Source organism: Poecilia formosa, unplaced genomic scaffold, assembly GCF_000485575.1.
Source record: "Poecilia formosa unplaced genomic scaffold, Poecilia_formosa-5.1.2 Scaffold307, whole genome shotgun sequence".
Taxonomy (NCBI): domain Eukaryota; kingdom Metazoa; phylum Chordata; class Actinopteri; order Cyprinodontiformes; family Poeciliidae; genus Poecilia; species Poecilia formosa.
In genome coordinates this window covers 635,244-659,251 of record NW_006800246.1, presented here as the reverse complement: position 1 = coordinate 659,251, position 24,008 = coordinate 635,244, and the positions used below count along the sequence as shown (strand labels likewise).

At 39.2% G+C, this 24,008-nt stretch overlaps 1 protein-coding gene across 2 annotated transcripts in view; it reads right to left on the bottom strand.

Moving 5' to 3' along the window:
• Positions 1-24,008, bottom strand: part of LOC103152315 (GDNF family receptor alpha-2-like) — a 117,688-nt gene that overhangs the window by 4,222 nt on the left and 89,458 nt on the right. The window contains exons 6-9 of one of the 2 annotated variants that reach the window (XM_007572736.2): positions 16,025-16,134; positions 14,914-15,054; positions 6,771-6,952; positions 299-346 (exon numbers count right to left, since the gene is read on the bottom strand). In XM_007572736.2, the coding sequence (XP_007572798.1) occupies positions 299-346; positions 6,771-6,952; positions 14,914-15,054; positions 16,025-16,134 (481 nt within the window). The remainder of the gene's footprint in view (positions 1-298; positions 347-6,770; positions 6,953-14,913; positions 15,055-16,024; positions 16,135-24,008) is intronic. The other variant, XM_016661018.1, reaches the window with a different exon arrangement.

Genomic DNA, 24,008 nt, shown 5'->3' with positions numbered 1-24,008 from the left:
GTCACCCTGGACCCCGCCTCTGAACAGTCCATCACAGTTCAGTTTTATTCTTATAACTCAATTATATTTAATTTGTTAAATCTAAGGGTAGCTTAAAAAAATAAATAGAACATATTTGAAAGCAAGCTGTCAAAATGAGCAGAGACAGCTCATGATATATTAATAAAAATTAGCAATCAGCGCTGTCTTTGTGTGAGCAGAGTCTAATAAGGTGAGTTCTTAATTTATGCAATATCATAAACCATGTTGGATCCATAATTATGTGTTATCAGACTGAGGGGATGAATCAGCGACTCACATCCTCACACCTGTAGTCTTCAGACGGTATGCACTTCTGACCTCCATCCTGAAAAACATCAGAACACACAGACACACTCACTGTCCATCCAGGTCTATCAGAGACTAGTATGAAGTTCATCTGCATGACTGTCTTTGGTGAGAATGACCGACAGTCATGTTTCTTATATTCCTTGTAACATTTCTCTTTTTCTTTTCGTCAACTTATTTTATTATCGTTTTTGTACAGCACTTAGGTGCCGTTTTAAACCTGTTTTTAAAGTGCTATATAAATAAATTTGACATCGACATGTTTAAATCACATTTACTTTAAAAGAATAATGTTTTTTTAACAATACAATTGTTAATTCAAGCTTTTTTTCTATTTTCACTCTAGGAATACTTAACATTACCTTTTCATGTTTTAAGTCCCAGCTAATGAACTGCACTCTTTCAACGCTCGTTTTGATTAGAGGGACCACCACCCCAGTCTGCCAACCTTGGACCAAGCCTACGGCCATGTATGCATGGGCCATCCACTTGCTTCCTTTGGCTTGGAACTCTTAATAACAGATGATGAGAACTCTGTACAATTATAGCAGGATTCCCTGCTCCACAGAGTTATGTGAGTCTCACATTGTGCACAGCAGTGTAAACAACAGCAGCAGGCATGCTGCATCCAACCATGAAACACATATCAGGAGCGTTTAAGTCAGAATGAGATGGTGGAGCTATGAGGGTCTGTGGAGCATCAGGCACAGCAGTGGGCACATCCACACACTCATCATAAGGCCTGTGTATCAGTGGGTCACAACACTGATGTGTTGAATCAGAAACAGATGAGACGCTCTTTATGGTAGCACATACTTGATCCTAGCTTAATATCAAAACAGTTTCTGCACGATGATGACAAATAGTTAAACACACCGCTTTATTAGGCCGCCTGAGCTTAACTGTTCTGGTGAAATTAGTAACAGTGATTCTTATCATTGTAAATTTAAACATGCCATATAAATTAATTATTTTATATTTATGGGATGATGTGCAGAGAAAAGAGGACAGAAGAAAAAATGGCAGAACTTCAGAAAAGGTGAGGAATCAGGTGAAAAGGTGGAAAGAAAAATGGTTTGGATAAAAATGACATTTTTTTTCTAAGTAGTTTTTTTTCCTCCTCAGTGAGTATCAGTGTTTCTTCCTCAGTCAGGAGATTTTTTTCAGGTGAATGTGAACACAAGGAGAAAAATACCAGCACTCACTGTGTTTTTAAAACAAGGACTTCTATTTGTAGTCACTTCTAAAGCTTCAAGTTGAAAACGTAAGAACTTTTCAGAACAGTGTTGGTGTGATTGCTTGTCCTGTTCATGCCGGGCTGCAGACTATGACAGGCCAGAAGTGACAACAGGAAAGTCATTAACTGGTTGACATTTTTTGCATTGTTTTAATTTTTTTCATTAGATAAGGTCTTTGAAGGTATTTAGTGCTGGTAATTGAGAATTCAGGGATGGCATAAAACCTTCTCCTGTTCAGTGTTTCTGCTTTTTTCTGCTTTTCTCTGCTACGCCTCCAACCAGCCAAGGTCCAGACTGGCTTTGTGGCTGGAGCTTTCCCAAACCAACACTGAGTTCATGCAAACCAGGCACACAGACACAGCCCTCAGTTTTCATGGTTAAAGAGACTTCAAGTGAAAGAAAACACAATATATTATTTCCATAATGAGGCCCCAAAAATATAAGAGAAGCTATCAGCAGTTCACTTCATTGTATTTTATTTCTATAGTGCCATTTCACAGCAAATGTCTTTATACTTTACAAAAAAGTGATTTCAATTCAATCACACAGACATTCCAACTGATTCCACATATCAAACAGTGCAGTAAACTGCATTCAGCTCAGTTTATTGAGTTTAAAGCAGGAAGAAACCTGCAGCAGAACCAGAACCGGGTTCAGTTTGAGGGGCTATCCTTCATGACTGACAGGGTGTTAAAGAAATAATTTTCATATTTACATTTATCTGTTAACTATTCTTTTCTATTCATAAAATAAACAGGGTTATCTTTCATAAAAACATATTACTGTATTGTTGTATTCTTTGTAAATGGGACATAATAGCACATGGTATAGAACTGTATCTTGGTGATGTCAGCTCAAGGCAGGTAAAAACAATAAAAACAAACTTTATGCAGGACCAGCCTCTGGCACCTCTGTGCTCCATGATGTCAGCAGGCTGGACAGAAAAGGAAACACTATCGACCCGGAGGCAGGGCTGGATTTAGACGAGCAAATCAAGAACAGAGTATGAGCTATGAGCTGTGGGACAGAGACACAGGCATCTCAGCCCCTCCCCACCAAAACACAACACAGAGAAAAAACACACAGTCAGCTGTGCTGTTAGCCTCATTACATCCAAAAACTCTTCACAGATTTTTTATATTTAATGGTGAATGTAACATGAAGAATATAAATAGGTATTTTATGAATCAATTCTGACAGAATCTCAGATGCACAAAGCTGTCAGCTAAATTATGGGAAACCCAATTCTAGAACCAGATCTGCTCCAAAAAAAGCTCTCTCAAGCAAACAGCCTCTCTCTGTTCTGATGCATTTTGCTCCTGTTTAAATGAGGCATCTTCCACGCATTTAGGAGAAACCCCAGAAATATCTATATTTATGTAAATCACAGTCAAAGCAAATAATTCCTCATTTTCCAGAACCAGAATGTTTCTACTGTTAAGAGAGGAAAAATTATTGAACTTTAAAAACCTTTTGACTCGTTAAATCCTCTCTTATGCCCGGGTTCAGAAAAATGCTGAACTGAGATCACGCAGAGATAACAGCGTCACAATAATCAGCATTTATTCAAGACAGATGCATACTATCACCAGACAAACACATCACAAAACATCAGAAACATCAGAGCACAAACAACACATGAATTTACCTGAGAGAGAAAAACACAAAAGATGGAAACGACAAACAAAAAGCAAAGACGTCTTTGGAGAAGTTGCAAGAGCAAAATCTAATTTGTTACTTCTGTGTAGAAAGTTTTATCTTCTTTTCTTTAATTTATTCAAATAAGGCGTATCTTTGCTCATCCAACCAGGAGCTATCTCTGACCCTCTCTCAAGCCAGAAACCCCTGCCGTGTTTACGGCCTTTCACAGATGAGTGTGAAAAGCTGGAACTTCTCCTGTATCGTTTCCCACACAGACAAAAGGCATTTCAAACAATCCTAGCAAACCATCTGCTGTAACTACAGGTAACATAAAGGTCAATAGGCCAGAATAAGTTACTGATTTCAAAACCACAATTAGGGCATTTGAATCAAGACATGTTAAGTTTTAAAACTAGCTTATTTTAAATTTATTTTCTTAACACTACTTTACAGGGAAAAAACATTTGAAAAAGGCTTGCAGTAGTTTGGATGCAACAGTCCAAAAATAAAAAAACAACATTTTGCAATATGGGTCAGGAAACCGATAAGGTCTTAAAGTGAGTCTGTCTGATGTTTTTACAATATTTATCATTTTTCATTCCTGATACATTGTTAAGAAATGTTTTTGGTGTCTTTGTAAAATTCATAATACAAAGTTTGTGACCCTCGAATGCTCTAAGAGGCGCCTTGCATGCAGAACACAGTTCTTGTGTTGTTGAGTGTTTAGTGGCTGGAGACACAGACCAGCTGCATGTCATGACGTCAACCAGGAAGTTAGATTGAGAGTCAGATTTCATAGGTTTTTTCCCACTAGATTGGAAGAGGTAGAGCCTTAATGTAGACAAACTGGTTTGATAAAGGAGAGAACTTATTAATGTTATTCATCATCTTGACCATATTCAAATACTAACCGGTAGGCATCATCGTTTCACTGGCTGCTAAAAAGCCCTTCAACTGGATTAATATGTGTATATATATATATAAAATTTCTTTATAAAAAGCCCACAGCATCCATTTAGATAAATGGCTGTTGGTCTGCAGCTTTTGGACTGATGAGGGGGACGGTGCAGGGAGGTCCTCTCTCCCTGCTGCTTTTCTCCTTGGCTATAGAGCCACTTGCTGTTGCAATTAGACAAAGTCATAATATTAAAGGCATATTAATAGGGACAAAACAACATAAAATATGATAATGTTCTTTTGACTTTGACAGACCCTGTAACGTTTGTCATGGCTGCAATTGACTGCATCAACAAATTTGGTAAAATACTGTACGGTAAATTACAGAAAATCAGAAATGTCTTTAAGTGCCTGTGAGCAGAGAAAACCAGCAATTCATCAAACCATTTCGATGGGCTCCTACACGATTAAACTATCTAGGAATATGCATTAGCACTAAAATTAGTCAACTGTATCCTGAAAAGTGTTATTTACTTGAAAGAACAATTCTTTCAAATAAACGTGGAAGATTTGTGTCAAGATTCTACACTGAGCTACAAGCCCCAAGGAAAGAGAAAGGAGAATTTCAGATTAACCTGGAGCACAACGCTTGGAACCTCGATCACTTTCCTTAATTATATTTTTAGCCAGATGGTGAAAACATTCATGCTTTGATATTTGGAATATGATGCTGCTGCAGAACAGAACCTCCTTCCCAAGTAAAGAGAGCTGTCTAGGTTTAGCTACATATCCGAGTTGATTCTGATGAGTCAGCTGATTGCTTAGCTCCATCTTCTTGGGTTTCTCATCCAGTGACTGGTGTATCCAGGCAACAGTAGGAATAGTTGTCTTCATTTCTGACAGACATTAATGGCAGACAGCCATTGGGCTGCAACATGCGCAGCTGTCTTCCTCCAACTACACTGCCCTCTTTTGGTGACCTTGGGCAATACTTTTGTTTCTTTGCACTATTTATTGACTTTCTTAGGAACCAACACACTAACTGTTCATCTAAAGTCAAAATCTTATTTTTTATCATAAAATCACAACATAGAAAGAAGTGCAGAGTGGTGAGGGAAGGCCTTTAAGCCTTTGAAATAACCTTCACTTTTAAAAAGATGATGGATTCTGCTTTAAAACCCATTTCATAAAGCGACTGCATATACACTCTGACTGGAACTGTACACACACTGTCTGCAAACCCAGTAAATTATTACTGTAAGCTTTAAACACTTTTAAAGTAATGAGGGCAATTTAGTTTGCATAAGCTTTATAAGTCAATATCTGTGAATGAACTGTTACTAGTTTAGACTCAAACTCACTATGGATCTTTCCCTGTGAGAAAAAACTATCAGACAAGAATCATCATACAACCATAAGACTCTTATTTTAAGAAAGGAGAATGAAAAATGATTAGCTTGATAGTGTGTGGTGAAGAAGCCTCAGCTCTGAATTACTGATGACGATGACATCCTGAGCCGAGGAGTCGGTATTCTTTTCATATTCTATTTGAGGTTCACCCAATTCAACTCCATGATCAGATCTTTGTGAAATATTAATGACGAGCCCACAGGGGGGAGCCCCTTCCAAATCAATCTTCTGTGGACAAAAGGATATTTGAGAGCTGAAGGTAAAAAAAAAAAAAAGAAAGAATTTGATTTGCAAGCATCAAGAGGACTTATAAGACCATCAGAGGAGCCTGTTCAACTAATACACAGACACGCTTCTACTTTTTCTAATCTCTTGAGCAAATACAACGGCTTTAGCGCAGTAGGATAGTGTAAACCTGATTTACACCAGCAAATGAACCAACTTTGTGAGCCTGCCTCTTGGACACCCAGGTTTTTATCTGGAGGTTTGTAAAGAATAAAAATAAACTGTTTCATTTATTTGGTTGGAAGGTTTTCAGCATCAGAAAACAATGTCTGCTCCCTGATAGGTGTATTAATGTCAATATGTGATCTCAGACCAGCAACACATGATTTATTATTGGTGTCATATTTCACTGAATAGGCAACTTGTAGTGCTGCAGTAACAGCATTTTTTTCCTCACAATATTATAGAAAAATTTGGAATCACAATTTTTTTTTATTGCCATTTCAGCCATTTTGTTCATAACTTGATGTACGCCATCCTTCCACTGTTAGACAGGTAGCCTCACATTTGAGTCAAGAACTCTTGATTGGGTCATCCTAATGGTGCGTTTGCACCAAACACGTTTTGAGCATCAGGCACATCTGGTTTACATTCAAAGTCTATGTGGAGCGTCGGATGCATTGGAAACTTGTCTCCACATAGACCTTGAATGTATAAATCAAACGCATCTGACGCTCAAAAAGTGCCGGGTGTGAACGCACCATAATTCCATAGTGAATAAGACTTCACAGGAACCTTCAACTCTTATTTCATACGGAGCTGCTGTAAATGTTTCTCGTGCCTCTTTATTTGGGCATTACTTCTAGTCAAATAAATGATACATCCTACAAAGTTAAAGTGTTCTTTGTCTGATGATGGAACACTAACAAGATCTGGTGACTCCTTATGAGAGCAGTCCAGAGCACATCCTCCTGATTTCAGCACTGATCAGTCTCCACGTTTTGGATGCAACAGATGAGCTTCTTTACTCACCTGCAGGTTGGCACAGGTAGAGAACATGCAGGCAGCGTCTACGGGCTTGATGGCCTTGCCGTGCAGAGAGGGAGCCGGTTTGGAGATGATGGGGTGATCAGGTGGCAGGAAAGTGGACGGTTGCTCGGTTACAGGAGGAGCAGCTCCTTCAGATCCATAACCAAATGACAGGATGGCATTTTCTGAGAGGCCAAACAGAGAAAGGTGCTCAGAAAGCTTTGGCTGTATTAGACACTCAGATTTGCACCACAAATATTCTTTCATCACTTCTTGTTCATGCTAAAAGCCACATCACTGTGACAACAAAATGACTGTTTGCTCTCCATGACACATTCAGTGCGTCACTTCCAGCCTCTATTTCACACACAAACAGCCATCAGAAAGCTTTCATTACTAATCCTTTTCAAGACCTTTATCCATTTAGACAGAAAACTCCCCAAAAAAGCCTAAATTCGAACTGATTTAAACTTTTTACCCAATCAGTCATTGGAAATAAACAACATGTTAGCTCAAACTAATGATGTGGAGATTAATGCAAATCAAAATCGAAAAGGCCACAGTCACACACAAGAATCTGTTCGCACTGCAAGGAACGGAACGGAACGGCACGCTTCGGTCCGGTTCCACCCGAACTGCAGCCCTGTTGTGTTTGCATATAACTGAGGGCAACATCGAAGCTGTACCTGACGTCATTATTTTTGAAACTAAATGGTTTCGATGTAGCGGCCGAAGCCTTTTCCTCAGAGATGCAGCGGAAAACTTTCACTGCGGTTCCTCGTTGACCGATCTAGTTCATTCTGTACTCGTTCATCAGGGAGTAAACGGAGGAAAAAAAAACGTTGTCATGGGACCAGGTAACAGCAGAATATTGTTTACAATATACAATAAGAACAGTTTAGTGAGAGCCAGCTGGACCCGATCAACGGCTGACTCTAAACCAATCAGCTGCTGATTCTAAGCAGCCCCGCTTGGCCGGCCCGATTGGAACCACATCTCTTGTGGTTCCAAGGAGCCAACTGGAACCGGGTCGGAAGTTATAATGCAAACACGGTCGGCCCTACTGGGAACCCGTGCCGTTCCGTTCCTTGGAGTGCGAAAACGGCTTTAGATTAAAACAAATAAAAGAAGAGATTATCTCATATCATGCAACATTAAAGGTTTTTAGTTGCAGTTCCTGTCTGAGATACATCCATGATGTTCTTTGGAGATACTGGAGAAGACAATATGAAACAACATTTTATATTTAAACTGAAACAAATTTCAGTTTAAAGAGATTTTTTTTTAATTGTTGCACATTAGATTTACCCATAAATGCACAGCTGTCTGTCCACATTGACTTAAATGTGTCAGATAATCTATGAGAGGTTTATGAAATTAAACCCAAAAGATTTGATGCAAGTCATACAGTTCATAAGACAATTATCCCTGACTGAATGTATATGAACTTCTGAATTTAAAGAAAGTTACACAGAAACGTTTTCTGGCATTTAGTACACTTTAATAATTTTGATAATTCTAGCTGACCTGAACCAAGTGAAGATTGATCTGATTTAACTTCAGACAGTGAGAAAGATGTGTGTTTTTTATGGTGTGTGCAAACTTCTGGTTTCAACTGCTGTGATATACAGTGAATTAATTCATACATGAACTTACAACAAAATCACTGAACTGCAACCGATACAGTAGCAAGGTAAAGGTAAAGGTATTCTTTCAGCTAATTTAAGGCTGTGGAATCCAAAGGCTGGTGCAGAAAACACTGAGTGACCTACTTTGAAGAGCTCAGTGAAAGATTAATGATCACAGTCCTCTGAGATAAAGTTAATATTGCATTAGAACACATCTCTCTGCAGCACCTGACATGTTCAAGTGTTAATGTAACATTCGGGTCACAGTGGAAAACCTCACTGACAAGCTCAGTGTTAGAGCACTAAGTACGCTGAGGGGAAGAATCTAGTCAGTTTCCTCAGAGTCTTTGAACTTGTTTAAACAAAAAAATACAAGTTAAAAAAATAAACACTTGATAACTCAATTTTTTTCTGTGCTTTTTAAATGTCATGTTTTTTTATATAGTGATGCCCAAGGAATCAATATCAATAGGAATCAAAGGGATCAGAGAAGAGGATTCCAAAGATGGGAGCAGAATGACTGAACACCCAGCCTCTAACTGCTGAGGTAACAATAACAGGTAGAGTAAAGTATCTGACAAACTCAGATCATTTCTGTGGATGTTTGCATTATGAAAGCAGGAACAGAGAAGAGGGAACCCAGGGCCTGGCCCAGCCTGCAGGCCTGTTTCTGCTCATTCAATGCATGATGAAGAGCTCATCAGAGGAAGTTCATGAGGGCTGCTACACAAACCCTAAACAATTATTCAAAGAAAGGTGGTTTTTAATTGTTAAAAGGTGAACATTTTTGTGACCCTTAAAAGTTGAATTGCCAATGGTTTGTGTGACGGAGGCATAACAATGAGCCCCTGTTCCATTTATATTGTAGATATTTAGTAGATGATGTTGAAGAAGCATATGTGCAGCTCATTTAAATAACATTACAGCAACTGGGTTTTCAACTGGTCTATTTTGGTTTGGACTGTTTGGGTGTGTCTTCATCCACAGACGTCATCTTGACATTCTCTCTGTGAAAAGTTAGACTATAACCGATAGGCCTATCAGAATAATCACTTACCTCCACCATTTTCCCAGCAGGTGTGCACACACTGTTAAAAAATAAAAATTCTTAAATTTACAGTAAAATCCCGGCAGTGGGGGTTGTTTTACCATTTATTTATGGATTTTGCAGTACGCTGAAACTACAGCTGCTGGTATTTTATTGTAAATTAGAGACATTTTTTACAGTGCAGACAAAACATTCGTGGGGGTCTGCACACAAATTATTAGTTCGGAACTGCACAATCACAGGAAATGGTGCAGCTCCCATTTCCTTTTATGAAATGGGGATTTCATAATGGGTTTTGGAAATGTGGTGTTTAAATGAGAAAATACTGGGATCAGATTAAAACATGTTCAGTTTGTCTTGGATTGAATGTGATGAATTGTTCTGTTTGGTTCTTATTTGACTTAGATATTCTTGGAGGACATTCCATTTTTAAACATGCAGATGTTTCATTCTTTGGACTGATTTATTTTAATTTAGATCCAGTTGTGTTTGGGCAGTCTGTCATCCTTTGTTCATACAATTGCTTTAAGGATTAGTGTACACAGTCTGCAATAAAAAAAAAAGGTTTCACTGACGTCATTGTCAGCATGTTTATTTCTGCCGGTTGGGTCAAACCTCCATGACCAGCATGTAACAAGAAGCAAGGAACCTCTGATCATCTGCCGCTTTTACGAAGATTTGTTCTGTTGTCCAATATTTGTTTGTATTCAAATTGAGTAATGTCCAGTAGTTGTACTTTGATTTCTCTGTCACTGAAAAAGGGACTTGTCCAGGGTGCCATCCAGGCCAGAACCATTTCTCAGGGTTATGGTGGCTAATTTGAGCAATCAAGGAACAGCAACAGGGGAAAAGGAGGAGAGGATTACTGTAATTATTAAAAGACAGAAACTGTCACCAGACATTGTACCAGAATAATGGGGAAGGGGTTGAACTGAAAAGTGGTTGTGTTTGGCTGTGATTTCCATATTTAATCAGACATTTTATCAAAGTTTGAATTTAAAAGAGAGAGAGAGTGTGGCACAGAGGTTAAAGGACGTTTTAGTGGAGGTGGTGGGAATCAGTCTCTGGTGTCTTTGATCTATTTTATCATAAAGACCCTGAGCAACCCCACCAGATGGTGGAACATGGATGAGGAGTAAATTATAATCATTGTCCAGCTCTGTGAAGGACAAACCTGAAAGTCAAATAAAGGTGTTCCAGGAGCCGTTTAGGCAGGTGGAGATGTGGAATATGAACCTTGATGAGAAAAATAAATAGATAGAGAAATAAAACAAAGGAGACTCTTTAGTTATCTAAATGAGCTCGGCAATTTGTGAGGCAGTAATCCATCAGTAGAATTGTTTATGTTGGGAAAGTTGTTGATGAGGTTGGTGGGATGAAGGATTGATGGACAGCACTGAAATTCCAATGTTATCTTATCTTCTCATCCACACTGATTCATGGAAGAGGTGGAAAATAAACATGTGTATCAGTGACTGTCAGAGCAGCATAAAGCACTTCTACACCCAAAGATTCAATTGTTTTTATGATAGAGAGCAATCCCTGAGGTTTATGTGCATTCATATCTTCATTGTGACGATGTGGTCGGGCTCATTTTTTTTTTTTTTAATTATGTATTATTTTTTTTTATAATTTACTTTATTCAGAAAACCTAAGTAATCTGTCGAGGCTGATGGCGTGAGAGCAATGGACAGAGAAAAATTCATTTTGGAATTTTAGATCTACGGTATATTTATGTAACCCCACTCATCCTTTTTCATCACTGGCTTTATCATGTGATCCTTAATTCCTCATGCATGCATCTTGGAGAACCTCTGGGGTTCGCAGCAGAGCGGAGCAGCATGTAGTGTATACCAGGCTGGTCAGGAATGGCTGTGCAGTGTTAAACCAGGGTTAGAGTGTATTATATGATGTTTTTATGTTATATTTACACTTACAATATCACATGTACATATATATTTATATAAATGTTACATTGCTTATGGTTATATTTGTATTTACTAAGATTTACACCTCGGATGGAGTAGCTTGTCTGCAAATAAGCAATTTCTTCTCGAGAATCAAAGTATATTCTACTCTATTATGTAGTTTAGCGTGTATATATTTTTATAGTATATTTGTAATATTCACCATCACAGTGTGCTAGCACAGTGCACTTCAGCAACAAAGCAATAATCTTGTTATTCTGCCACAATTTGAGCTATATTCATTAATACAGTTGGATGAAACTACATAATGAAACTTTCCAGATTGTTCATAAACTTATATGTGAGAGCACATTGTATGCATGTTGGAATATTCATTTTTCTTGCAACTTGTTATTCTAGATTTTCTTTAAAATTATCTTTAATTCAATGTCTTGAATTGTTAAATTCAAGATATTCTAACAAGGATCTTACATGAGAGATCACCTTCAAACATAACTCCTGTCTTCAATCTGAAATGATTCCTTCTGGCTCTACACTCCTGTATGGTCTGACTGGTCAAATCTGGTAAAATGTAAAGTAGTTGATCATTTATTAAGGTTTTTTCAAAACACCAACAATGAAAGTATCATGGCTCTTTCACTTTAATTGAACAAAGTCTTTTGATGGTGGTGGGCCGGGCCATGAAGCACTTTGTATGCAGGTGTGATATCTGAGTAGATAATCATATTGTCCCGATTCATACATTTATACTTACTTAATATTTTACAATGATGATTTCCAGAGTTTGCAAAGACTGCTTATAAAATCCTTCTGTTTGCTGTGGAAATACTATTTCCGGTGACTCCTCTCATCTTTAAAAGCTCTTTGAAGAAAATTGGATAATATTATTTACAACATTTAATTTCCCTCTGGGATTAATAAAGTGTTATTGAATTAAACTGGATTCAATTACATACACATACCTGATTCCTGTAGAAAACTGTTTCTCTTTTTAATTTAAAAAATGCTGATTTCATTCAGTGTTTTACACCAGTTCTGTGAGAAACACTTCAGCATTTCAGAGATCCGTGTTTACCCAACCCGTTAGCGTGGCTGCTCTGTGTGTTCAGTTGGTGTTTGATGTAGGGCCCAGAGGTCATGCCGCAGCTGGGTTACTGATATTTAGAGAAAGTGTCTTGGGATCTTGAACACATTGTCTCAGTTCTGGTTTTCCTCCTCCACCTGATCTGACCTTTCTTCTCCATTATTTGCTCTGTGTGCTGATATGTCAGCCTCAAACAAAACTGAAGAATGTCTTAGGGAATGAGAGGAGTATTTAGAAATAATATTGACTATTAATGTTGAAATATCCACAGTCAATGAAGCAAAACTTGCCTGAGGAGGTTTTTACCATCACCCCTCTGCGACTCAGTAGATTGAGGAGTTACAACAAACAGAAATGGGGCAAACCACACAGACCGGCTCTGCCCTGTCATTTCATCGACAACGCCAGGTCTATCACCAATAAGCTGGATGAAGTTCGGGTGTGCATTACCTCCCTCAGGTTAAACAGCTGTGTGTTGGGAACCAGAGTTTTGGTCCTCTTTTGTGGGGGTTTGCTGTTGCCTGCTGCTTCCCTCTCCTTCCACTAAATGGTGCCAAGAGGCTGCTATACTTTGGAGGGTGTGCCCGCTGACTCAGGTCAGCGCACCTGTCATTCATCACCTAATCATCCAGGAGTATATGAGGAGCAGACTGCCAGCACTTCGACACCTGAGTGTTTGCCAGTAATGGTACTCTGTGCCCTTCTGAACTGGGTCTCTGTTTTCTCTGAAGTTGCTTCTAGTTATATATTCTTGTTGCCTCTTTCTCAGGTGTTTCCTTGTGATGCTCTGGAAATACCTCCGTGAAGCCCGAGTTCCTGGCTTCCCGCATTTCTCCCCTCGTGACGCCGTGGATTGTTACCCACTGGTTGCCCGAGTCCCTTCTTTGTCTCTGCAGATAAACCATAAATCGTTCCTGGATTCTCAGCTGGCAGTCAGTTCGCGCCTCGTTCCTCCTCACCTGAACTTACCTGTCCACCCTCCACCGCAGTCTCCACCATCTTCCAAAGAACTCACCCTGTCAAAACTCCACTCTGGAACCCGGACCACTTTGAGGACCTCCACAAGGAGACCAAACCCCAGAAACTACTGTATTACCCCCCTGACGGAAGATAATCTTCATTTCACGTAAGATCAGTCTAATTCTTCCTGAAGCTCCACTTTCCGACTACCTCAAGCTCACCATCTCTATCTCATTGCTCTTCAGAATGGTTGCTGTCCTCAACAACAAGAACCACACATTCTCATTTTTCATCATTGTTCAAGTAAACTTTATTTACCTGATTATCTGTTCTCCTGGTGGTGTTTTGTATGTGGGAAAGAAACTAGGACCCATCACGACAGTGTTATGATCATCACAGTGGCAGGACTGGATGAAAAAATCCCTGATGTGATGGAGCTTGAGGAGCGCACTTTGTTCTGGACAGACAGAACTGCTCAAGATCAGTCCAATTTTTCATATTGAGCTTTCCTAACAATTACATTTCTGTAGGTTACAAAATTAACCTGTAACAATAATAGCTCACTTTAAATGTCAACCTGAAGAAAAGTTATACAAAAATCTAAAATTATATTCAGTTTAAAAAGCCATGCTCACAAATACGCTTGTCTATATGTTAGCTTTTAATTTATATATTTATCTTCAGTCAATTTAATAGATGAACTCTCACCTTGCCCAGACATTTATGGCTTTTGTGTCCATGTTAGCGACGGGATTTGACACCTTCATTCATCACACACAGAAACACATCTACCAGCTATGTACCACCACCCATTTATTGAGACCGGGATGATATGAATTTTATTTTCATCTACAACCCAGCCCCTGCATTGTTCAGTCTATCTGCTCACCTGTATAAATACACTGGCAGCGCTCTTCCCTGCCCTTCGCTCTGACCGCCGGCCCCTGGGCAGCAGCTCTGGAAGGAGAGAGGCTGCCAGGCATCGTGCCAGTTATTTTGACGGTGCTTATTTGTCCCCCAAAGAATGATATTAAACTGGACATTATCATCAATCAATAAAATCCTCTCAGATCGAACTTGAACATTTTAACTTATGCTGCTAACACTTAGCTTTAATCAACAACTCATAGGTGGAAGTGAGAGCACTGTGCAATACAAATAATGACCCGGCCGGAACACGGTGCACTAAATAATAAAACATAACGAAGCTTTGAGGCAGATACATTTTCCAAGAGGGATTGTAATAATCAACGTGCTCGAATCAATCGAAGGATCATTACAACCTTAGAGCTACAAAAAGGAATGTGAATGATATGAAGCCAGCTGTATTCTCAGCATCACTTCTGCATAAAGAATATGTTCATTAGCTGCTAACTACAGGAACTGTCCAACTGTAATCCTGACTTCTCTATGAAAATGTTTTCACTCAGTCTTTGTTGAATGACTTTGTGCTGCAATTTTCTGTGTAGCTTTGGTTTATACCCAGGAACAGACTTACTGAGGCAGGTGTTGTGGGTGAAGTCCCGATGGAAGGCGTCGCAGTCCTGCTCCTGATGACCCGTGCCCCTGCAGGTGCACCACAGGCTGATGGTGATGTTGGTGGGGCTGTTGTCGCTGTAGTTTGGTGTTACGTCTGAGCCTGTGTTCCGACAGAGCACCAGAAGGAAGGGGGATGAAAACTGAGATGAAGATTATCCAGGAAGAAAACTGAAGAGGATTTTAACAAATTAGGAATAATATCACCGGGTGATTCACAGAGAACAAATGAATCACTTGCAATGTGTCTGTGAACACTACACTGAAGGATGAAGAAATGGTTGAGGAATTAGGCTGATAAGAGCCAGCTGGGGAACAGCAATAATGGCAAAAATGGTAATCAGAACAAAAATTGCAGCATTATTCAAATTTACCTCAAGAATGCTACAGTTTTTGTAAAAGCTAAATCGATCTGTCAAACATCCTCCTGATTCAATAAAGTTCAATTTGCTGACTGATTGGTTCAGGCATGTCTAAACACAAGGAACAGTCAGGTGGAAACCCTGGTCTGCTGTTGCACTGGTTTGATTTGGACTATAAGGCTTCATTCACGATGCAACCAATTCAGATTTCATCCTTAAATGCAACTTTTTCACAGCAGACTGATTAGCGCAATTCTGATACATTCATCCTCTAAAAAAAAAAACAATTTGAGCCACTTCCATGTGTGGAGCTAACCAAAAGTCATGTTGCAGTTAATTCGCATTTAAGCCAGATTTAAGTAAATCTGGACATAAACAATGACTGAAAAAAATTAGTTATGAAAGTCTGTGTCACTAAAGTGCATTACATCCCAGTTCCACCGCTCATGACTCTGACTACACATCTCAACAGAATTGGGGATCAATACCTGCTGTGTGAACATAGCCTATGACTCAATGCTCAAAACGGCAAAAATGGCTCATTTGTTACAACATAAACTTGTTTTCCTATTACTTGTTTGCATGAAGTTGCTGAGGAGAAACAGGCCTGCCCAGCAGGGAACCATTCACCCAAAAAACTACGCTTTCAGGCTTATTTCAGTCTCTTTTCAGTCTCATCCCCTGAAGAAAAGCAATCTGAAGTAGCCTTACCAATGAGGCCCACATAGGACATGAGGCAGCCTATGTAGTTGTCATAGGGACAGCTGGTGACGGTGTGAGATGTCATCTGGCAGTTCATGTGGAAATCAGCAAGGCGAGACCTACAGTAACCAGACAAAAAGACATCAGTCTCCAAAGTACACAGGAAATGCACATGGAGAAATGATAATGGAAGGGGTTAATATGGCATTGGTCCACCAACAGAAAGAAGCATGAAGTGCTAAAACGTCCAGGTCGATTGCAGGGTGGACTGTGGACTTCAGAAAGCATAGTGGACCAGAACCAGCAAACGATATGCATAATTTTCCCATGATTAGTTTTCCCTTTTCTTCAGTTCCTGATTTGACTAGTGGTTTTCTATGTCTGCGCCATCCTCTGAGAGATCTATCATTTCTGTTGATGGAGACAGTCAACTTTAGTTGTTTAGCTGAGCCAAAGCCTGAGTCAGCAGTGTTTCTTCACGAGTCAACAGTGCCAGCAAACCGATCGAATCCAATCATCAGAGAAAACGTGCTAATTCAGGGTTAATTAAGGTCTCAAACTTATTCAGTATTAGCTAAAATCAGAAAAAAATACTACAAGACACAAATGTTCCTGAAATCAATGTATTGAATCATATCAAACAGTCTGAATCATTGAAGCAAATCCCTTATTATAATTATATTATAACTAAAACCTAGCAGTACAGACTGAATCTTTTTTGTTGTTTCTTTGTCTTTGAAATAAATCAATCAAGTTTATTTGTATAACACATTTTGGCAACAAGGCAGTCCAAAGTGCTTTACATCATAAAAACACAAAATAAAAAGTAATTAAAAAAACACAATACAGAAATCACTAACAAACATTACATTTTCACAAGTGCCATCATCAGAATCATCAAATATGTTTGTCATTCTTTCATTTATTGTGGTTATAAAGCAACTCTGAACAGGTGGGTTTTTAGTCTAGATTTAAAGGAACTCAGTGTTTCAGCTGTTTTCCAGTTTTCTGGAAGTTTGTTCCAGATTTGTGGTGTCTAGAAGCTGAATGCTGCTTCTCCATGTTTGTTTCCAGACCTTTCAGGTCTGGAAGGTTGATACAACACCAGCAGATCTTTAATGTATTGTGGTGCTAAACTGTTCAGTGATTTATAAACTAACAGTGTTTTAAAGTCTATTCTCTCAGTGAAGGACTGTAGAACTGGGTGATGTCTTCTTTCTTCTTGGTTTTAGTCAGAACACCAGCAGCAGCATTTTAGATTTTATCAATACCATAAGATATGATTATTTTAGTGTCACACAATAAATTAACCAGGGATAGTTCACTAAGATCGTCAGTAATGACCTGCATCACTACGTAGAAAATCTCAGATGGTGAATTACAGCCAGATGACATAAAAAAAGAAAACCTGGAGAGGTTCACACTACAACCTGGTACATCAGAAACATCTGGACTGGATCAGGACATCTCCACCTAAAAGAATAATGTCTAAACCCTGCTAAGATATTCTGCTTCATTTGTATCTTTTCTGACTCTAAACATTACCCTTATCTGACAGTCTAACTTTTATTAGAAAGTAGATGTTTTATTACATTGTTGGATTATAACAGGGTAATAACTAATACAAGATGAAGTCTTCTAACATATCCTTAGATGTTACTATATGATTAGACGTCCTTAACAGTCACAGGTATGTGCATACCAACAGAATATAAACAGATGGAGTACTTGGGTAAATGATTAATATTCAAATAAACAATAAAAATGGCTTCAGAATAGTGCTGGACCTCATTTAACAGCTAAATATACAACGAGCAGCTGGTGTTGATCTAATGGGTGACATTAAATCGCTGTAAAGGGAAAGAAATCACCAAAATGATCTCCATAAATAAGCTGCAGTCAAAGCTCAACTGATGGGACACCATATGTTGGACATACAACATTAAACCTCTGCAGTCATTTGTTTCCCACTCTGGGTTTTATGTGTGAGCTGATGAGACATGAGGATGGGGTTTATTTAAAAATAGCATCACTGGATGGCATGCAGTAAAGGGCATAAAGTTTAAAACACACAAAAGCAGACATTCAGGGTTGTTTAATATTTGCTTTGTGGCAACTATTTACAGTTACTTAACATTGATAAACTGTCCCAGCCTCCAAGATTTACATAAAATCCCCTTTATGGGCCTCAAGATATAAAAACATTTAGCACTTCATGGTTTCATTGTCTACACCAAGGGTGTTCAAAGTGAGGCCTGGGGGCCATTTGCAGCTCTTGCACTAATTTTGTGCACACACCCGCCTCCCTGACCACAATTCAAGAATAAGTTAAATAAATTAAAATTAAAGCTTATCTTTAAATTAAACTCTACTTAAGCAAATGTTTGATGTGATGTGTAAAGTGATAATCTTTTCCAAGCTTTCTATTTTCATTAGATTTTCATGGTGAATAGGGCCACATCTACTCATCGACTTAGGCTTTAAAGGGAAACAATAGACTTTATTTGAGAAATATTTATTTTAGATGGAAAAACAATACAAAAAAATACTATAAGTCATTTGGTTTTTATGGATTTAAATAAATTATTGTCATATGGATGTCACCATGTTGTTTACTCTGCAGTGCATTCTGGGTAAATGGCATATACGAGGTTTGATTGCGCTAGTTCCGTCCAGCCAAAACAGCGATGAGTAGCATCATTAATCCTCTTCAATTTGAACCAGTAATCGATGGAAATGTAGAAATCACAAGAGGTAATGAAGGTGAGGAGGACCAAACAGAGGCAGAGGACAGAGTTGGCAGAAGAAGCCGGTGTTTGTGCTGCTGCTGTCACCTTCAGCTTCATATGAACAATGAATGACCCGTACCTCTGGTATGTAGTTGACATGGTCTGTCTGGTGTGGTCTTTGGTCAGGAGTCAGGTCTGTGATTTCACATTTGGTACCAGTGCCAGTGGCAATAGCTTCATTGTCATTTCAAACATCTTCCAGTTCTGCCTGTCTCTGGTGTTTCTCCCTGCGTCTTTCTCTCACTAGCTGACAGCAGAGTTTTGGCACTTTGTAGATAAAAATGTGGTTTTCGTTAGTTAGGGTAGTGACTATCTGTTAGATCCTTCATCAATTTTGTTCGTACAAATGACTCAAAGACTTCTGGAGAAAAATCCTGAGAGAGCCCAAATGTGGGTCCTTTGGAAATTCAGGTGTGTATCTGAACCTGGAAGAAGTCATGTCTTCATCTTATTATCATGACATTGACGCATTTTGGCTGAGAATCAGAACTCAAATCTGGAAGAGGACCAAATCTGCTAACATTTCCACCAACAGAAGGAAATGTTAGCAGTATGGAAACTCCTGCAGAATTGACATTACTCACAATTACCTAAAACCGAAGATTCAATACAGCCTTAGCAGGATGTGAGACAAGAACAAAACTTGTTGAAATGTATCATCATGATTGCGTTGTATGCTTATTGCTTCCCTCTATGTGATGCATGTAGAAAAACAAATCAGCCTGCTGAAATCTGTTTTGTTTTTGTGTGAAGTCCTTGAGCAAAACATAAAGCCATGAAACAGATGCACAGAAAACTCTCCTGAGCTCAAAATCCTTCAGGAAATAAGGGCTGATTCAAACAGTAGTTCAGAAGATTATCTGCATTTCCATTATGTGTGTCCTGCAGGATCCTCTACATGATGCATATGTTAATGCACAAGAAACCGTCACAGCCAATAACTGTGCAGCTGCTCAGCTTCGTTTACCGCCTGTCCTCTTTTTGTCTCTGTTTCTCTTTCATCTCTACCTTTCTGCTGCCTCGAGTTTTTCTTGTGTGTTTTCTTCCTTCCGTTTCAGATTCTGCATTTTGAAATGGGATGAGATGAAAAAGGCGGCGACTGAAACAGGACATGGTGGAATCAGTTCATCCTGATTCCACCATGAGGCATGAGGCTGGGAGGAGGACAGGGCGGATCTGTTTAGGAGCAGTCCAGCCTGTCCAGAGACGACATGGGATGTTGAAGGTTGGACAGATGTTAGGTACCAAACAGATGTTCAACATGTGGCAGAGCTCCTCATTTAAACAGACATGGCAGAGTTTGTGTTCACTACAGGCTGCAGATCTGCACAGTGACACAGTGACAGGCTTGACTGCAGACATATAGATCATTTGGTTTGTGTGTGTGTGTGTGTGTGTGTGTGTGTGTGTGTTTGAGCTATTGGTTGAACTTTATTTGAAGGGCTGTGCATAAGACCTGTGAATTAAAAGTATTATTATTTAGACACTTAATGACAACAGTCACAAACATTCATTTTTGCAGTCTGATGCACATCCTTCAAATGAAGTGCTACAGAGCAGCTTTACTGAGTCCTTGGTAAAGTAAAGCTTAAAGTTACTTAAAAATGCTATTTTTAGAAGAATAAAATAAGATAAAAACAAGATGACTTTTTTAGGATCAACAAGAAAGAGTAACAAAAAATAAAACAAATAATAACATACCCCCCCCAAATCATATGAACATAGTATTTACATTTTCATATTTTTTGTTTGTCTACCTTCTTGGGGCTCTGTCGCCCCAGTAACTAGTGGGTTGCTGGTTTCAATCCCAGCTTTACTTGTCTCTGTCAGATGGTGGCACTGCCTCACCTCTGTGGCTACAATGTCGTTTAACCACCATCAGCATGTGAATGTGTGAATGATTGGATATAGTCTGAAGCGCTTTGGAGCTCTCTGGACTTGATAAATTGTTATACAAGTTCAGACCAGTTACCATTATACCATTAAAATTCCATGTGACAGTTTTTCCTTACTTGTTTGGGTGAGGTGGCAGAAAAGGTGTGTTCCTCTACAGCCAAGATCAGTGGCAGTAGGTTAGAGAATCACTTTGTTAAATAAATGTAAGAAAAGGGAAAGGAAAAGTTTTCCTTTATAGGAAAAGGAAACCAGGGAACTAGCATGTCTGCTGAGGTCAGGCTTTTCCTTTAAAAGAAATGCCAGAGTTGAAGAGACATTGGAGGGGAATCCATAAAAAAATAAACATTTTTAAATAAGTCATGATTAAAGCTACAAGAGCAAACCAAAGGCCCAGAAGTTGTTGCACAGCGGCAGAGATTTAGAGAGAAAATCCATGACATTCACTAGGAATGTGAATGTTCTTTGTGGAGCCGTTTTAGGAGGTGGAGTAGCCTCCGCCTCAGCTCCAGTTCATCTTCTCCTGTCATCACCGCACCGACAGTCATTCAAGACCTTCACTCCCATCCCAGAGGGTCAAGCTGACACTATCCGTTCTGTTTCTCCATCCCCTCTCTGCTGTACCAGAGCAGTGTGTGTGTTTGTGTGTGTCCACATTGTATACTGTAGCGACCTGGCTACACCCAATGACTGCTGTAAGGCTGACTGAGCCAGAAGTGAAAAATGAAGTGAAAAATGAAGGGATGGATAATGCTAATGAAAATGAAGGGATAATGCTAATGAAAAATGAAGGGATGGATAATGCTAATGCATTATCCATCCCTTCATTTTTCACTTCATTTTTGGGAATAATAAAAACATCATTATTGTTAAAGATGTTTCCTGCTCCACTGATTGCCTTCTTCAATATAACTCATGTAACTGCAAACATGTTGATTAACAGTAACTGTTGTCACACCACCAGTGGTTTCCCAGTATTCCTAGTGTACACCCGTCTTGGAGTTGTTCCGGGGTTTATTTAGAGAGATTCAGTCACAAAGTCTCCAACATTTTTACTGATCCAAAATTATGCACTTCTGACAACTTAAAGCTTAAACCAGACCAGTCCAGACTGGAACGACCTTCAGGCAGCCAACCTGCCACCTCAGAGTGAAAGATAACAGACAGGAAGTGATGACCCATTCAGACTGAGGCAGATGGAAGAGAATCGGATTGATAGAAGACCAACTGGTCCTGAAGCTGACTCCTAATTAAAGAGTCTTATACAAAATAGACTTTTTGTATACATCATGTTATGTTATTCCCTTATCAAAAACATACTTGGAGTGTTGCTTACAGTTTTTTCATGCATGTTTGAACAATTGCCTCCATGGCAATCGTTCAGCTGTGCTGAACTCCCAGATGGACCTTGCGCCGCCTTTGAGATGCAGCTCCTCCTCAGAGCTGCAGCTTCCAGGCTTCTCAATCCCTGGGACTTCCCTTCTCAGCTCCTCCAGACTAGCCAGCAGCAATTAGCAAACTCCTCCTGGAACTGTGTGTCTCATTATAGGGGCCACTTCTCCTTGCAATCCTGGTAAAAACATTGTTCAAGGGCTAACAGAGGAGCCATGTCGTGATGACTTCCTGAAGCCGGAGTGTTAGAAAGAGACAGAGGCCCAATTTCAAGGCGTTAAATCACAGAAATTAAATAATATTTCTTTTAAGTCAAGTTTGATATAGAATTTTTTTAAACGACTGAAATTAACATAGTTACTTGACTGTGCTATAAAATGGCACAATTTGCCTGGAAACACATAATACTGCCCCTTTAAACCAAGAGGTGCTAAAGGGGCTTTAAATATTGATCATTGGATTAATATAGAACCTCAGAATAGACCCTAATGGAGCCTGGTGTTCTTCTTCAAACATTTCATATTATTTGTGTATTAGTTGCACCAGACTTGTAGGGTAGTGTGTTCACACGTTATATCTGTCACTCAGGCAGTGCTGAAACATGTTGCATGTGATGCAAGGGAAACTGATGACTATTCAAATGAAATCCCACCAAGGCAACATGAATATGAATGATTTCATCACTGAAGGTTGTGGCCTCAGATGTGAAGAATGATGAAGTTTATGTGGAGAAGGAAATGCGAACCCCACTCTGATGCACTTTGTGTCCGGTTTTGACAAACACACACACTGACACAAACGCAAAGAGTGTGTAGAGGGGTTAAAATATTCTCCCTTCAGTCTGTCACACATCAACATCTGTGGTGGAAAAATCACACTGAAAAATCTGCTGAGATTTGGTGTATTTAAATGCTTCTAGTGTGATGCCAGAGGAAGTGGCTCAGCTCTGTTCCACCTGCTGCTGGGCACTTCTGCTCAGCTGGTTGAAAACACTTTTCAGTCCCACAAATGAAAGAAGATATCACATCTGAAAACAAAAATCAATATAAACACATCATCCATCTTTGATGTTAAGGTGACATGTTTTAAAGATCCAGATGAATAGCTATGTTCTCTTCCTGCCAAAACCCCAAACAGACATTAACTTAATACTATGAGCTTCTTATCACTGTAGAATTCTATAAGAAACAGAAAAGGAAAAAAAGCCTAACACTAGAAAAATACTTATGTGGGTGTTTAGTTTTATACATCAAAGTTAAAATGGATGTTACACATATAAATGCTATACATAATATGGTAGTAATACATTATTCTAGAAGCAGCATGAATAAACATCCATCCATCCATCCATCCATCCATCCATCCATCCATCCATCCATCCATCCATCCATCCATCCATCCATCCATCTTCTATACACCCTTGCCTTCAGTGGGGTCAGGAGGGTTGCTGGTGCCTATCTCTAACTACCGTTCCAGGCGAAAGGTGGGGTCACCCTGGACAGGTCGCTAGTCTGTCGCAGATGAATAAACATGCTTTAAATAAAATTAATTAAATTGTGTTTGTTATTTTTGTGTGAACGTTGTGATGCCCTCATCCTCTCTGTATTTGACCCAAACTCATAAGTCCTGGTGGGAAGCAGGAGATCTCTGATTTAACTTCCACACCTGCAACAACAGAGATAAACACATCGCAGATGCTCACACACACACACACACACACACACACACACACACACACACCCCTACACTAACAGTGTGCAGAGTCATTTATCATTTATGACACGGCTGCTGAAATGTTGCAATTATTCATTTGGAATCAACAATAATGATGTAATTATGATCACAGTATGTTTAAAGTTATCTAATTGTGTTTACCTAATTTGCAGAAGTACAGCTGTGTAATATTTATTACTGCTGGT